Raw genomic sequence first — 13103 nt, 5'->3', positions numbered from 1 at the left:
CCCTCATATATAGTACTCATCGAAACACCAAGCTCCTCGAGCCGACGATGTTGAAGATATGTTGTTGCGACGGTACGGGAATGCGATACGGAATTGCTCTACACAAACACATTCACTGCCCGACTTCTTTGATATGTAATTCTTGACCGATGGACATGTGCCGTCACTAGAGGAAGGCAGAGGCTTCACAGATAGACGTATTCAAATACTCAATTCAAGGATTCTAACATCCAGACAAAAAGGTAAACCACACAATTAAACAGAACTCCAGCGCTTGGGCCTGCGAGAAGAGAACATAACGCCACGCTCCTATCCATACCAATCCGTCCAAACCATAACACGTATCCATCGTATCCGTTACATTATTATCCATCAATCATGAAGTTGCGTCAGCTTCATCGTGTGCGCTGCCGCTTTCCCATAGCTCAAAACTTTCCCCAGTTCCTTCGATTGGTTCCAAAACAGCAGCTTTTGATGTGCCTTCTGTAGGCTTGGCCATGAGGTTATCAATATCTTCTGTTGTAGGGTCGATAGGCTTCAAGTCAATTGACTCTGATACCTCCGGCACTTCCAGTACAGACTCCAAAACATTTGGCTCGGGCTCATCTTCTGGCACAAGAATAACTGATGTCTCGTCACATCCCTCAGCGTAAAAGTCGGCAGTGTTCATCTCTCCCAATGCGACACGCTCCTTCTCAACGACCATGTCGTCAGCCCTTGGTGCGCGACGAGTTTGGGATACGTCGTCGGGAGGAGGAACATTCTCCTTGTCGCGACCCTCTGCGCGATCCCTGTTTCGCTTGCGCTCGCTTTCTTCGTCAGATGAAATGTCGAGTGTGCATGTGCTGTGTTGGAGAAGGTTGGTCATTTCTTGTTCGGGAGTATCCTCATGAATCTCAAAGAACCAGCTGGCCTTCATGTCTGGCTCATCAAGAGTGACAGGCTTGGCAGTGGCAGCCTTTGCGCCATATCCAGGGATTGTGCCCTTGAGAGCAGCATCGAGAGAGAAGGGAGCAGCGGCACCAAGAAGAGTAGGAGGATCAATACGTCCAAGAGTTCGTCGTCGGCTTGACGTAATGCCAGATCGCTTTCCTCGGGTAGGAGATCGTCCAGCGGGTGCGTGAAGGGGAGAAGACTTGGTGATTCCGGTGTTGAGCTTGTTGGGAGACTTTGCTTGGAGAGTTCGTCGAGGTTTGGTAGGACTGGTGAGGCGACTAGGGATGGCAGATGGAGCGGGGAGGCTAGGTGAAGGTGCAGGTAGAGAAGCGGCCTTTAGGATGATTGATGAAGGCTTGAGAATATCCTTGGATCCCTTGGATCGTTTGGCAAAAGCTGAAGGATCAACATTTTCAAAGTCGTCGGTATCAATTAATTCAGCTTTTCGTTTTCCGGCAGAAGTAGACGTAGGAGCAGCTTCAACAAGTTAGTGACGATCATCAAACCCCGGGCGACATCTCCACATACCGTTTTGCCTATTCTTGAGACTTGTGAGGGATTGAAGTCTAGACCCATCAAGAGGAGCAAAAGGTTGACGAGTAACAGTAGCCATGGCTACAGGCAGTGGAGTTTGGTGATGTTGCTTTACTTGTTTATTGTTATCGCGTGAAGGAGACCAAAGCAAAGAAACGTAACGTGTAAATGAGGAGGAAGATGGATGAATGGGGAATGAAAGTGGGAGAGAGAGAGATCGGGTACAAAAGAGGTGCTAACGGTGGGTTTTTGGTGCGGGAGAGCGCGTGGAGGGAGATCGGAAATAAGGGAGACCCAGCGCGCAAGTGGGCGTTCTTTCGTGCCTTGGACCCGACGTGGACGTGCCGTGACAGTGGAGGGATACAGGCCTGGGGACGTGCTGAAATGCGGCCACTAACTCACTAAACTTTTAGTGGAGGTAATAACTGCAGCGTTTGAAACAGGAATGTGAGATCGCGACTTTCGTGTTTAATTAATTGATGACGAACAAGAGGATGAGATTAATTGAGAACCCAACCCTCTGATAGAGTTATCTAGATGCCTCAGGTTCTTTTTCTTGTCTTCCCCTCATTCGCGACCATGCTCGTATCACTCGTCACCGCTAACTGAGCTTCTCAATGATTCGTTGAATACCATCCATGCCTTGGCCTTGTGGGACATGACCAAAAGCTCCACAAGCGTCAACCCAGTTTCTACCAGATCGTATCCAATCGACGCGTTTAAACGTTTAGCGCCAATGCAAGGCAGATGCAGCCAGATGCAAGGGAGAGGATATTGATCACCACTATCAAGTTAGGTTTCGAGGGCATTGCCCGTGGCTGTGGCTGTCCTTTTCCCGCCGCTATGGCAGTCAGTCAGTCCTTGTGTTGCATTACTGTGTGTTGCATACTGAAGCTATTCTGTTCATGCTCTGCAATCATCCGTCAAGTCTCCGTTTCATGAGTTCTTTGTCTGCTGTTAGCCTTTGGTTCAAACCATATGCGACCATCTTATCACAACATCATCAATCTCCCCAGATTATTGGTCCTTACCCTTTCAGCTGATCCTTGATCGCCAACCAGATCATCCACTAAACCCCTGTAAAGTGTAACCGACAAGCTATCGATTGTTTCTATTAAAGGCCAGACCATCCGCGAATTCGCGTCGTGTCCGTGTTGTAACCCCTCCCGATGAGACTTGTAAGTGCAACGCCTCTCTAACTAATGCAATGACCTGCAACCTGGAGGCTGGGGATGAGACAAGTTGAAGGATTGTCGGGTTCATTGCCGTGATTGTCTTGGCCAGCCATGGACTGATTGATAGACTGTAAATCAGGCCAGCCAACCTGGGCCACAGCCCACAGCCACTGGCAGATATGCAGCTACCTGCAGAATTGCCTCTGCCAACTCAGACCTGACCACAGTCTGACCTTCAAATAAATACTATTCGACCTGCGTTAGTGATCACATAAAACAGGGCCGCAGGAATATAACCATATATCTCTATTATGCTGCTTGTTCAAGTACTAACAATACTGGCGTGTTCGAGGTGTAGTGATTGTCCAACCGACTTCCTTTCCAGTCCTCCGTTCATCTCCGCTCACTTGTCTTCGTAAAGATGGTGTGCTCCAAGACTCTCAATTTTGCTTGTAACTTCATCATCCGCTCCAAGCGTATGTGGTTGATATGTCCCGGCCTGGTTGCTCACTAGGTCATGGCCCAAGGCATGAGAAGACGCAGGATGGTTTCTTGGTGCTGTCTCATCTTGATGGATTGTATGTTCAGGACTGGCTCGGTAAGTATCGACCGGATCGGAACCAATGTCATGGTTGCTTCGTTGAGGAGGAGCTGTCTCAGCGGCGTCGTGGAAAAGATCGTGTCGATGAACTGCAGGTGGACTGGCCGGGGCCTTTGTATCGGTTCGAAGTTGATGAATCGAGGGTGGGTAACTAGGAGTAGTCGTGTCTTTGCTGAGTCTGTGACTTCCATGAATATGGAAGGCTGGTCCCTTTGGGTCTTGACCAATGTCGTGATCATGGTCATGTGTCGCATAGGTTGGTGCAGCATCTTTGCTCAAACTGTGATTTCCGTGGAGATGAGAGGTTGGCCCCTTTGGGTCATTGCTAATGTCATGATTGTGAACAAGTGTCGCATCGGTTGGTGCAACTGGGTCAACAGCGATCGACCTCTCCCGATTTTTGCTGCTGCGTCGGCTGATTGGGGTCGAGGGACTTCGCACAGAGTGGTCTTCAGGAATGCATGGAAGACAATCATCGCGTTCTGTACTGGGGGAAGATGACTTGCTGGGGATTCTTACTGAGCCCGAAGATGATGAACACATCGGTGGGTGAGAAGTGTACCCACTGGCATCGCTGTGCTTTCGACCTCTCTCTCGTCCAATAATTTCGTTCTCGACGTGAATAAGAGTATAGCAAGGATCGCAACATCCTGCTAGACAGTCTCGATGCTCGTTGCCTTCGATATTGTATAATCGTCGAACATCTCCACGTAGATCAGAGATGAAGCCACCATACACTAAACTGTTAGCGATGTTTGTTGCAGGTAAACATACTTACAAGGCAAACACAAAGAAGCAAATACGCAGCAATCTTTTGTCACGACAGGGTAGATAGGAGATTGCTGATGTTGCTCCTTAGTTTCGTAGATGCCGTAGCTTCTGTCGACAGCTTCATTGAAGCGCAGTCGAGTACGTCCGTAGGCAACGCAAGGACAGCAAACAGCCTCGGGCAGTCCACTGGAGTCGACTTCGTCGCCGCTAAACATCCATCTTCCAACCTTTTCAAAGGTGCTGCTGGGAGCTCTGGATAATGTGTCAAAGGCAGGAGCCTGAGTTTCGACAAACTGAATATTGTTAAGAAGCATGGTGGTTGGAGGAAGGGCATAAAAGAATGATGCTAATAGAAATGAAGAGATGGCGATGAACGAATGCGGGATATTGGGAGATGTTGGAAGATGTTGGAGTGAAGTTAGAGGAGGTGGAATAGTGGTGAGTGGAAGGAGTATATGGGAGGTTTGAGAGAGGGAAGGAGCCACCGAGGCATGCTTGCGGGGATATCACGACCACCGGGGCTCAGAGCATGATCGAGGAAGTAGTATCCAGAAGTTGTGGCCCGACTGAAGCTTAAACACCGTTCATTTCACAATCCTTTTACTGGTCCTCACTTACAATTGCCTCTCGCGGAGTCACCTTCGTGATGACACAATTTACAGCTCATCCAGAAGCGAATGATGCTGTCACCATATCTAGCATTGGGACTGTAAAGTGGACAGGTGAGAATTGTGGTAGTTGATCTGGCGGCTTCGAACCGACCAGACATCAATTAAATTACGAGTTACTCTATACCGGGATATCATGACCTTAACTCCAGACATCCTTAACTCCTCAGACACATTAAAGTCCCCAAATATCTCTGCCTAATGCGTCCGTATGCTATACTTCCAACTTCCGTGACTCGCTAAAGGATCTCTAGGTCCGTCCCAGACAGGACACCAAGACTCTTTAGCACCCTCTTCTGCCCTAGCTCTCGAATCCTGTACCATTTTCATTATGAACTTGCTATCCTGCAATTCATCTTGGTCATCCTGATCCTGGGATAACCACCCCTCTCGTCGTCCATCTCCTGAATTGAGTCGATGATCAAGCGGTCGAAGTCCAACAGAATCCGTACTACTCAATCTCTCTGATCGTAATCGTACAGGTTGGCCCGTCAACATGGCCATTTCAACATCCAAGTCAATCATTCCGTCTGAATCTCGATTCAAGTCGATCATTCCATTCGAGGCTCGATTCGTGGGACGAGTCGGTTGTGCAGATGGGCGGGTGGAAGAACTGATCCATCGAAAGTGTCTCTTGATCATGGACGCTCGTGATCGATCTCGGACTTCAGATGGGCCTCGTTCTCGTCGTCGTTTACGGATGTGATGTTCGATCAACAGATTGAACGAAGGTAGACAGGCGCAAACAAAGCCGATAGTAAGTTCAAGGTTCCTGAGATGTTAGCTAGGACATCTATTGTTGATGATGACCACCTACGTTAAAATCGCAATTGGTGTATAATCCACCGTAATGTCATCCGAGTTCAAAAACTCAACCGCTTTAGAAATCCGATAAAGCGTTAAGGCTGTGGCAATTCCTCCAGCCCCAAGAAGCAACACAATCTTGATCCTCTTGCCAATAGACAAAGTAAGCCGCCATGTCAATGGTATTGGCACGAGAAGAATGATGAGGTCGGTAACGATTGACAACGATAAATCGGAAAAGAAGATCTTTCGTTGGTTGAGGCAGTGTGCATTGCGGACTTTCGGATCCCAATACGTTCGAATAGGATCGCAAGTGACGATCCGTAGTATTTGGATCGGGATGTATGCGATCAATAGAGCCCAAATGAATATTCGTATTCCTTTTGCGACCCGCGGTTCGACAGCAAAGACACGCGCCATGAGGAGGAGAATAGTCGCTTTGGTGAAGAAGGCGGCAGGGATATACACGATTGTACTGGCATAGAACCACTGCAGTTGTTAGACAAGCCTTCGAACACAGAGACCACCTACCTTCAACCAGTTGTAGTATTCTGGTTTACGTATCTCCCAAGCATGATAACCTGCGCCATATCGAGCCACTGTCTTGTTAGCATCAATCGACGACAAAAGACAACGGAAAGGCCTTACTCATCAACACTGTTGTAATATACGTGATAACACAAATCTATAAAGTTAGCGACGAACATCATCAAAGAAGAACTATCGTCAAAGACCGACGTACAAATGCTGCTATGCATGTCCCTAAACTTGTCAGCTTGGTCAATAAACCAGACTCTGTACGTACAATCCTCTACCCCAATATGACGATGTATCGTTCGCTTGACATAAACCCGTATAAAGAAGAAAACTGCAGTGAAAAAGGCGCAGATAACTGCTAGCACAATATTGAGCGTCCAGAATACATCCTCAGGATGACTGTAATCCGGGACAATCCCCGGAGGAGCATTTCGATTCGAGTCGGGACCTGTTGCATTCCACATATCGTGGAGTCAGAGGTCAGATTCATTGCAAGAAATTGGAGAAATCAAGGAAGGCCAAGAGGCAAGTTTTAACAAAAAGGCTAAGCTTTTGACCCCCGTAGACTTGCTTGGATCCGCCGTTGAAGATCAACGCTACTAACGGGTTGGCGCTGAACTTTAATAGTGCTGAGCAAGGGTTTCGAAGGCTTCCATGTGGCTGCAAGGTCATTGTAATGACTCGTTTTGACCAGACCAAGTGGGTTCAAGGGTCGTTGATCCAGTGGCGCTCAGACGCAGCTTTTCACAGTCTCTGGGTGACATCCGCGGATCGATCAAAGACTTTCCGGGTATTGGGAAATGTGGCAAGGTGACCGTTGGCCCGATCTTAGAATTCGGATGAGGCTGGTGAGGTAGATCTAGAGCGACGGATGGCGTAGTATGTTGGTGGTGATTTCGGCAGGGCCGAGCATGTTTGTGTAAACAATTGAGATACCAATCCGGTAAATAAAAAATCTAGAATTCGTTTGTATTGATGGGGAGACGAAGGAATAAATCGACGCGATGAATCGGATTGGCAGCTGGGATTTACAATCTGGATCTTGGGATGCGCATTGGAGGAGCGCCCGAATAACAAGGCATTCATCCTTCCAGGGCCAGGGCGCCAGAATAACGTAGCCTCAATATTGATCTTATTATCTCATATCCTAGGCTCTCGGCAACGAATATTTCTGTTATCCTGAGAAATTGGAGCTGGAGGCTACCACTGAGCAGGTCACTGGACTGGAGCACTAGGTGGCTAAGCTCCAGACAATGAGCATCCTTGAGAGATCCTCCTCCATAGACTCACATCTCACTGACATAACCCGTGATAGAACCCTCAACCGTATCGCACCAGTCGGATAAGCTGCAGATGGAAGTCAAAGCGTATGCAGACAGTCGGAAAAGTCTTTTCGAGAAATATGCACTTCTCCTTCAAAAACAGTAGAGTCGAACCAGCCAGGTCACAGCACAAGGAGATCACAGAGGCACACATACGTTCACATTAGAAAAAGGGGATATCAATGGAAAGAGATTCAGCTCCCATATGTACAGACTGTTACAGCATATAGCATCATCCCGAACTCGTCAACGCCCTCCAGCCACTGATCTGTCCTCTCCTGTCTTTTCTCGATACGATACCCTCCTTCATTAGAAGATACTGGCCACAATTCATCCAGTCGGAACATATCTGTTCCCCACACAAGATAATGAGACATGTATGTTGCTTCCCAATCGTCGCACTTGGCTTGCCATAGCTCCTTGCTTGCAGGTGCATATAAGCCCTTCAGCTCGTGGCCGATGTACGTCGAAAGGCCATCTTCGGCAGATAGTACGTTATCAAGAAAGTACATGGTGTACAGAGTCCGTCGCTTTGCCTCAACGAAATGCCATGCTTCAGACGATGGAGTATGGGCCCACATCCGCTCTGACTTACAGGCGAGGCCCTGTCGGGAAGTGGCGCACGCGATTTCTTGAAGGTTGATCATGGCCTGGCGAATGAATTGCATTGGTGCGGGTGCGACCTGGAAGAACAAAACCATAGTGTAGACGAGATATGCCTGAAATACACTGAAGAGGTCCATCGCGCTGCATGCAGTGTGTCCTTCGTGCAGTCGTGTCATTTCTCTTTGAAGTATCTCCACAACAACATTCTCCCTCTCAGGTAATGGATCTTTGAATATTCGTAGCAGGGTAAAACAGGTCGAGATAGGCGATAATGAGAGATGCGTAGGGTGTATGAATGGAGGCGAGCGCCCTCGTGTCGCCATAGACGCGTACGACTTCAGCGTCCGAAAGATAAGTTTACTGACATTTGTAGGGTAGTTTTTGACTTCCTGTCCCGGAAGAGGTACGTATGCATTCAACCATCGGTTCTGGATGTCGTCGGGGTTGATGGGGCAGATGAGATCAGGGTTTGAGGGTGCAGGCTCAAGCCCGGGCGCGGATGCTGTCGCAGTCTCAGCCATGCTTTGTGGGTGCTCGTGATCGGTAGAGTTTTGTATCTGCAGTTCCTCTAAGTTCGTTGGCGTGAGATTCTCTGCGGTGTTCTCACTAGGCGTGCTCGTATCTCGAGATGTGGCTGTCGGGTAGGTACAAGTCAATCCTCGCGAAGCGCAGCGCCCACAGGTATCCCTGCGATCACATCTCGCTCGGGCGCTAGAACACTGTTGACAGCTTTTCTGTCGCGTTGTAGAGTATCTCGAATTTCGTGAGGGAGGCATGTAGATAGTGAGTTGAGAGTTGTGAAGCTTCGCGCCTGCCTGCGGTCTCCAATTATTCCGAGCGGCCGTTAGAATGGAAAGGAAAGAGCCACGGCTCTGCACTGCAATTGCTGCAGGGTAGACGAAGAGCTATTACCAGGCAAGTGTTTAGGAACTGCATCTTGCGACCAATTACACATAAAAGACATATGCCTGTTCATATCAATTGTTTCTTGTGGTATGTGTTTCCTTGCTGAAAGCTATCTTCCATCTATCGTATATATCGCAAACACCCACAGCCAGGAGCCTAAAAGATGGACTAAATAAAAACTCGGTCTATTTTGTTTTTATTCTGGAGGATCAGTGTTCCGCCATAGGATCACACCCCACAATACGCATCTCAGAGTCCAAATTGTGAATATCAGCGGTCTTCCGCCATTCGTCAACCATTTCCTTGTCAAGCTCCAAAGCATCATTGAACGCATTCTGCCAAGCCCTTGCAAAATGCTCGGCTCACATGCCTAAAGCTGAACACAACTCCATCGAATTCAACGACATCTGGGGCACTTCTCTCGTCTGCACAATGGTTTCTGGGAATCGATTTATCGAGTTAAAGGGGAAACCAGACCTAGCGTTAGACATCGTGATTCGCTTGTATACGCCTGCTACAATATCGAAAGACCCCGAATGCACCAAGTGCAGAGTGAAAGCTTTCAGCGTTGGCCACTGTTGAGCTTCAGATGCTGAGTGTGGTGGCCAGAAGATAGAGGGTTCTACGCGGCCGTGGAAGGTCAAGTATTCCAGTCCTTTTCTTTGTGAGAGTCGGCGTAGTTCTTGAGTAAGGATATCTTCGCCATTTTCCATAGTCGGGAAACCATCTGGACCAATTGTCTTGTAGTATCGCAACGTGAAGTTCTGTAAAGACGTAGGTAAAGGCACATCGGCGAGTGACCGAGCAAGCTCAATCCTTTGGTGTGTCGACCAGATCTCCCTAAGTCTCGGTTTTACCTTGATATCTAGTTCTCTCAACCGTGGCATCTTGCTTGCTACAAGCAGGACCGTGTGTGGAGAAAACAACTCATCGTTCATGCCCTGGGAAAACCGACAAAAACCTTATCATAGGCAGCTCTGGAAGCCTATGAAGTGATTCACTAGGCTGGGGCTCAGTTCCAAAGAGGTTGGAGATGGGCTCACTGGCGTCGAAATGTAGATCCAGCAGTGGCTCTTGACCATGTGGTGTCGATACAAGAAGATTAAAAAAGTGTTTCAAAGCCTTCTCAAGTTCTTGCGCAGTCTCTTCCAAGCTCCATCTGTGACGGCGTTGTCCTCCGGGAAACCGGCCTAACAGGAAGAAAGAGACATGTAGCTGGCGAACATAGGAGAGCCGTGTCGGAGTCAGAACATCCGAATACTTTTTTTCGTAGGAAGTATAGATATTGTCAGATAACTGGTAAGCCATACGAAAACGTCGATATATTTCCACTTCCACGATGGGTTGCCAACAGTGATTGATGAGTGATAGTGGTGCAAGACGGTGATTCCGACGCCTCACATGACCAACAATCTGTGATATAATCTCGGTGGGCAGACGGTTCATTGTGACAGTTAGTATCGAACAACCTTTTCCCTTTCAACGCCAGGGAAATCAACACGATATTTGTGTAAAGAAGAAAGCACAAGCCGGGAGGAAGAAAGTGTGAAGGGCACTTTATACTCCACTCGAACCTTATGTGCAATAATTTAAGTCATAATGCAAAGAAAGGGTAAACTCCTCGAAAAAACCTTATCATGAAAGCATAAGAGACGAAATAATTACTTACCTTATGCAAAGTTAAAGCAGCACTTAGGCTACCTTTTGGCTGATCGACCTGAACAATAAACAGAAAGGTCTTGTCATGAGCGGTGCTTCAGTGAGCGACAAAACCGAATAAGTGATTAAATGAGGACAAGAAGAAGCCAATCAAGGTACCAGTTTGTTTGTCAAGAAGGGTTATCTATTATTTGGTCTCCTATACTCTCGGCTATCATCCTCATCTGCAATGATATCACAAGCAAGCAACCGAGAGCCTAAGACACGAAGAAGAATCAACTTTCAGGCTATGTTGCTTTGTAGGATGAATGACCTGCTACTCGGGCACCTCCCCAATGAGCATCCGGAAATCCAGATTGTGAACTTCAGCGGTCTTTCGCCATTCGTCCACCGTTTCCTCATCAAGCTCAAAATCCGATTCACCATTGACAATGACACACGGATCTCCAGGAAGCATTGTGCAATAGGTGAAGTACGTACACCAGGTGTCACCGAAATAGATGTAGTTAACCTTAGCTTTAGGCATGCAGGCCGAGCATTTCGCAAGAGCTCGGAAGGAGGCGTTCATAATCCCTTTATGAACTTCGATTCTGTCCGAAATGTTTGCATCTTGCGTATCGTCTGGAGACCCTGTATCCGAGTCGTTTGCATCTTGAGCATCATCGAGTGACTCTGTATCCGAGTCGCTTGTATCTTGCGTATCATCGGGAGACTCTGTAGCGTGAAGGCTGGCGAGGTGTTGAGGATGACGGAACAGTATATGGAAAGCTTCCAGTGTTGGCCAATATCGTGGTTCAGATGTTGCTGAGTCTGGTGGCCAAAAGATAGAAAGTTCTACGCAACCGCTGAATAAAAAGTATTTTAGACCTTCTCTTTGTGAGAATCGACGTAGTTCTCGAGTCAAGATATCCTCGCCATTCTCCATGACCAGCAGACCATCTGAATTATCGGACTGGAGGAATCGAAAGAAGAAGCCGTGTATAGACGTGGGTAAGTCGGTAAGTGATCGAGCCAGCTCGACTCTTTGGTGTATCGACTCGATATCCCAAGTTATTACATCTAGTGTCCTTAACCGCGGCATCTTGCTTGCCATATAGAAGAGAGCGCGTGGAGGAAACCCTGGTCCTGGTCCTGGCCAGCCGTTCTTTAACTGACAAGACCGTACCATGGGCAACTCTGGAAGTCCACTTGGTGGAGATTCAAAACTACCACTAGACCGAGAGTCGGGTTCGAAGAAGTCGTTGAAGAATCCGCGAAGATTGAAATGTAGATTCAGTAGTGGCTCTTGCTTGTGTGGTACCAGCGTGAGAAGATCGAATATTTGTCGAATAATGTCCGTAGATGTCACCGAGAAACCACTGCCGTATACATAGATTTCGACATGCAAATGGCGAATATAAGAAAGCCGTGTCGGTGTCAAATTACTCGCAAGCTTTTCGTACGAAGGGTATCTGATTGATTTGCGCAATGTTTGTGCTCCAGGTCGTACGCGGGATATGTGAAGCTCTCGATATATTCTAGCTTCGACTATTGGCTGCCAACGTCGACACAAGACTGATAGGGGTGCAAGAGAGCCCTCTTCAACATGATGAACGATGTTGGAGATGATCTCCGGGGGCAGACGGTCCATTTTGACAGCCAAAAGCCACCCGCCAGGGTGTCAGAAGACCGCCAAAGGAGAATAGACGAAATAATTTGGCTACCTTTGTTAGTCTAGGCTAACATTTGATATACTTCATCCAGGCGATCTAAGCCTTAGAGGATGATTGTTCTGTTGCTTACCTGCTGCCAGTGTGATTGATCGAATGGTTTCCCAACAGGAAGAGGGTGGAAGGAAGAGATGAAGAGGTTGAAATTCAGAAGACTAGGTGGAGATCAGGTTTACGATCCTCGCATCGCCAATAATTGCTGCTGCCTTGAGTGATTTCGACAATGGATTGCATTGTTACACCAACGGAGATTTCAAGCGCGCACTGCCGAACAACGAAGTAAACAGCAAACGGCTTAGATATTCGCAGAACAGTACTATATAGATTGTGATTGGACCGAGATTATCATCCAATCAGGAAACCTCAAGGCGCAGTGGCGGAGTGGTCTAACGCGATAGACTAGAAATCTATTCTCTTCGGAGGCGTCTGTTCGAATCAGGCCTGCGTCGTTTCTATAACTTTTGCCAGATAAACCGAATAGCAAATACTTTTTTTTGTTTCTAGAGTCATTATTCATGTGACTATAAAGCGCGGACAACACTCCAACAATCGGTTGCCATCTAACCTGACAGGACAGCTAGATATACGCTACAACACTGCACATAGCAGATATTTACCACACAACTCAAAGATTAAATTTTGCAGCAGGTGACTTGACTTCGTGGAAATGCGAAGACCAGGACTTGCACTAGATGCTATATCTAATCTTTTAAGGCAGGGGTGTTTCGACTGTTCTCTCGGCTGTCATCTGCCAGCTTTATAGTCTCAACTTCCAAACACAACCTCCACATACGACCACAGCTCGCAGAGAATACGGGATCCCGTTCGCTCTCCCATCGTCAAGCTGCGAAGCGCCGGATTAGTAGTTGGGTCGG

The 13103-nt window shown here is 47.7% G+C and overlaps 5 protein-coding genes across 5 annotated transcripts; all 5 read right to left on the bottom strand.

Annotated features, from left to right (window-relative positions):
• Positions 1-376: 376 nt before the first annotated feature.
• FIESC28_02001 (uncharacterized protein) lies at positions 377-1549 on the bottom strand (the record flags this gene model as incomplete). Its single annotated transcript, XM_031156151.1, has 2 exons — positions 377-1413; positions 1465-1549. 2 exons carry the CDS (start codon positions 1547-1549, stop codon positions 377-379), a joined length of 1122 nt encoding a protein of 373 aa, XP_031019684.1.
• A 1499-nt stretch (positions 1550-3048) lies between these two features.
• FIESC28_02000 (uncharacterized protein) lies at positions 3049-4331 on the bottom strand (the record flags this gene model as incomplete). The annotated part of the gene is made up of 2 exons (XM_031156150.1): positions 3049-3983; positions 4025-4331. The coding sequence occupies 2 exons, from the start codon at positions 4329-4331 to the stop codon at positions 3049-3051; spliced, it is 1242 nt and encodes a 413-aa protein (XP_031019683.1).
• A 552-nt stretch (positions 4332-4883) lies between these two features.
• FIESC28_01999 (uncharacterized protein) lies at positions 4884-6490 on the bottom strand (the record flags this gene model as incomplete). The annotated part of the gene is made up of 6 exons (XM_031156149.1): positions 4884-5457; positions 5503-5978; positions 6021-6088; positions 6138-6174; positions 6232-6239; positions 6295-6490. 6 exons carry the CDS (start codon positions 6488-6490, stop codon positions 4884-4886), a joined length of 1359 nt encoding a protein of 452 aa, XP_031019682.1.
• Positions 6491-7542: 1052 nt separating this feature from the next.
• On the bottom strand, positions 7543-8475 carry FIESC28_01998 (uncharacterized protein; the record flags this gene model as incomplete). The annotated part of the gene is made up of 1 exon (XM_031156148.1): positions 7543-8475. One exon carries the CDS (start codon positions 8473-8475, stop codon positions 7543-7545), a length of 933 nt encoding a protein of 310 aa, XP_031019681.1.
• A 2360-nt stretch (positions 8476-10835) lies between these two features.
• FIESC28_01997 (uncharacterized protein) lies at positions 10836-12149 on the bottom strand (the record flags this gene model as incomplete). Its single annotated transcript, XM_031156147.1, has 1 exon — positions 10836-12149. One exon carries the CDS (start codon positions 12147-12149, stop codon positions 10836-10838), a length of 1314 nt encoding a protein of 437 aa, XP_031019680.1.
• Between the last annotated feature and the right edge of the window lie 954 nt (positions 12150-13103).

Source organism: Fusarium coffeatum (genome assembly GCF_003316985.1).
Source record: "Fusarium coffeatum strain FIESC_28 chromosome Unknown BRIP53273_contig_45, whole genome shotgun sequence".
NCBI lineage: Eukaryota > Fungi > Ascomycota > Sordariomycetes > Hypocreales > Nectriaceae > Fusarium > Fusarium coffeatum.
This window is presented reverse-complemented; position numbering and strand designations above follow the sequence as displayed.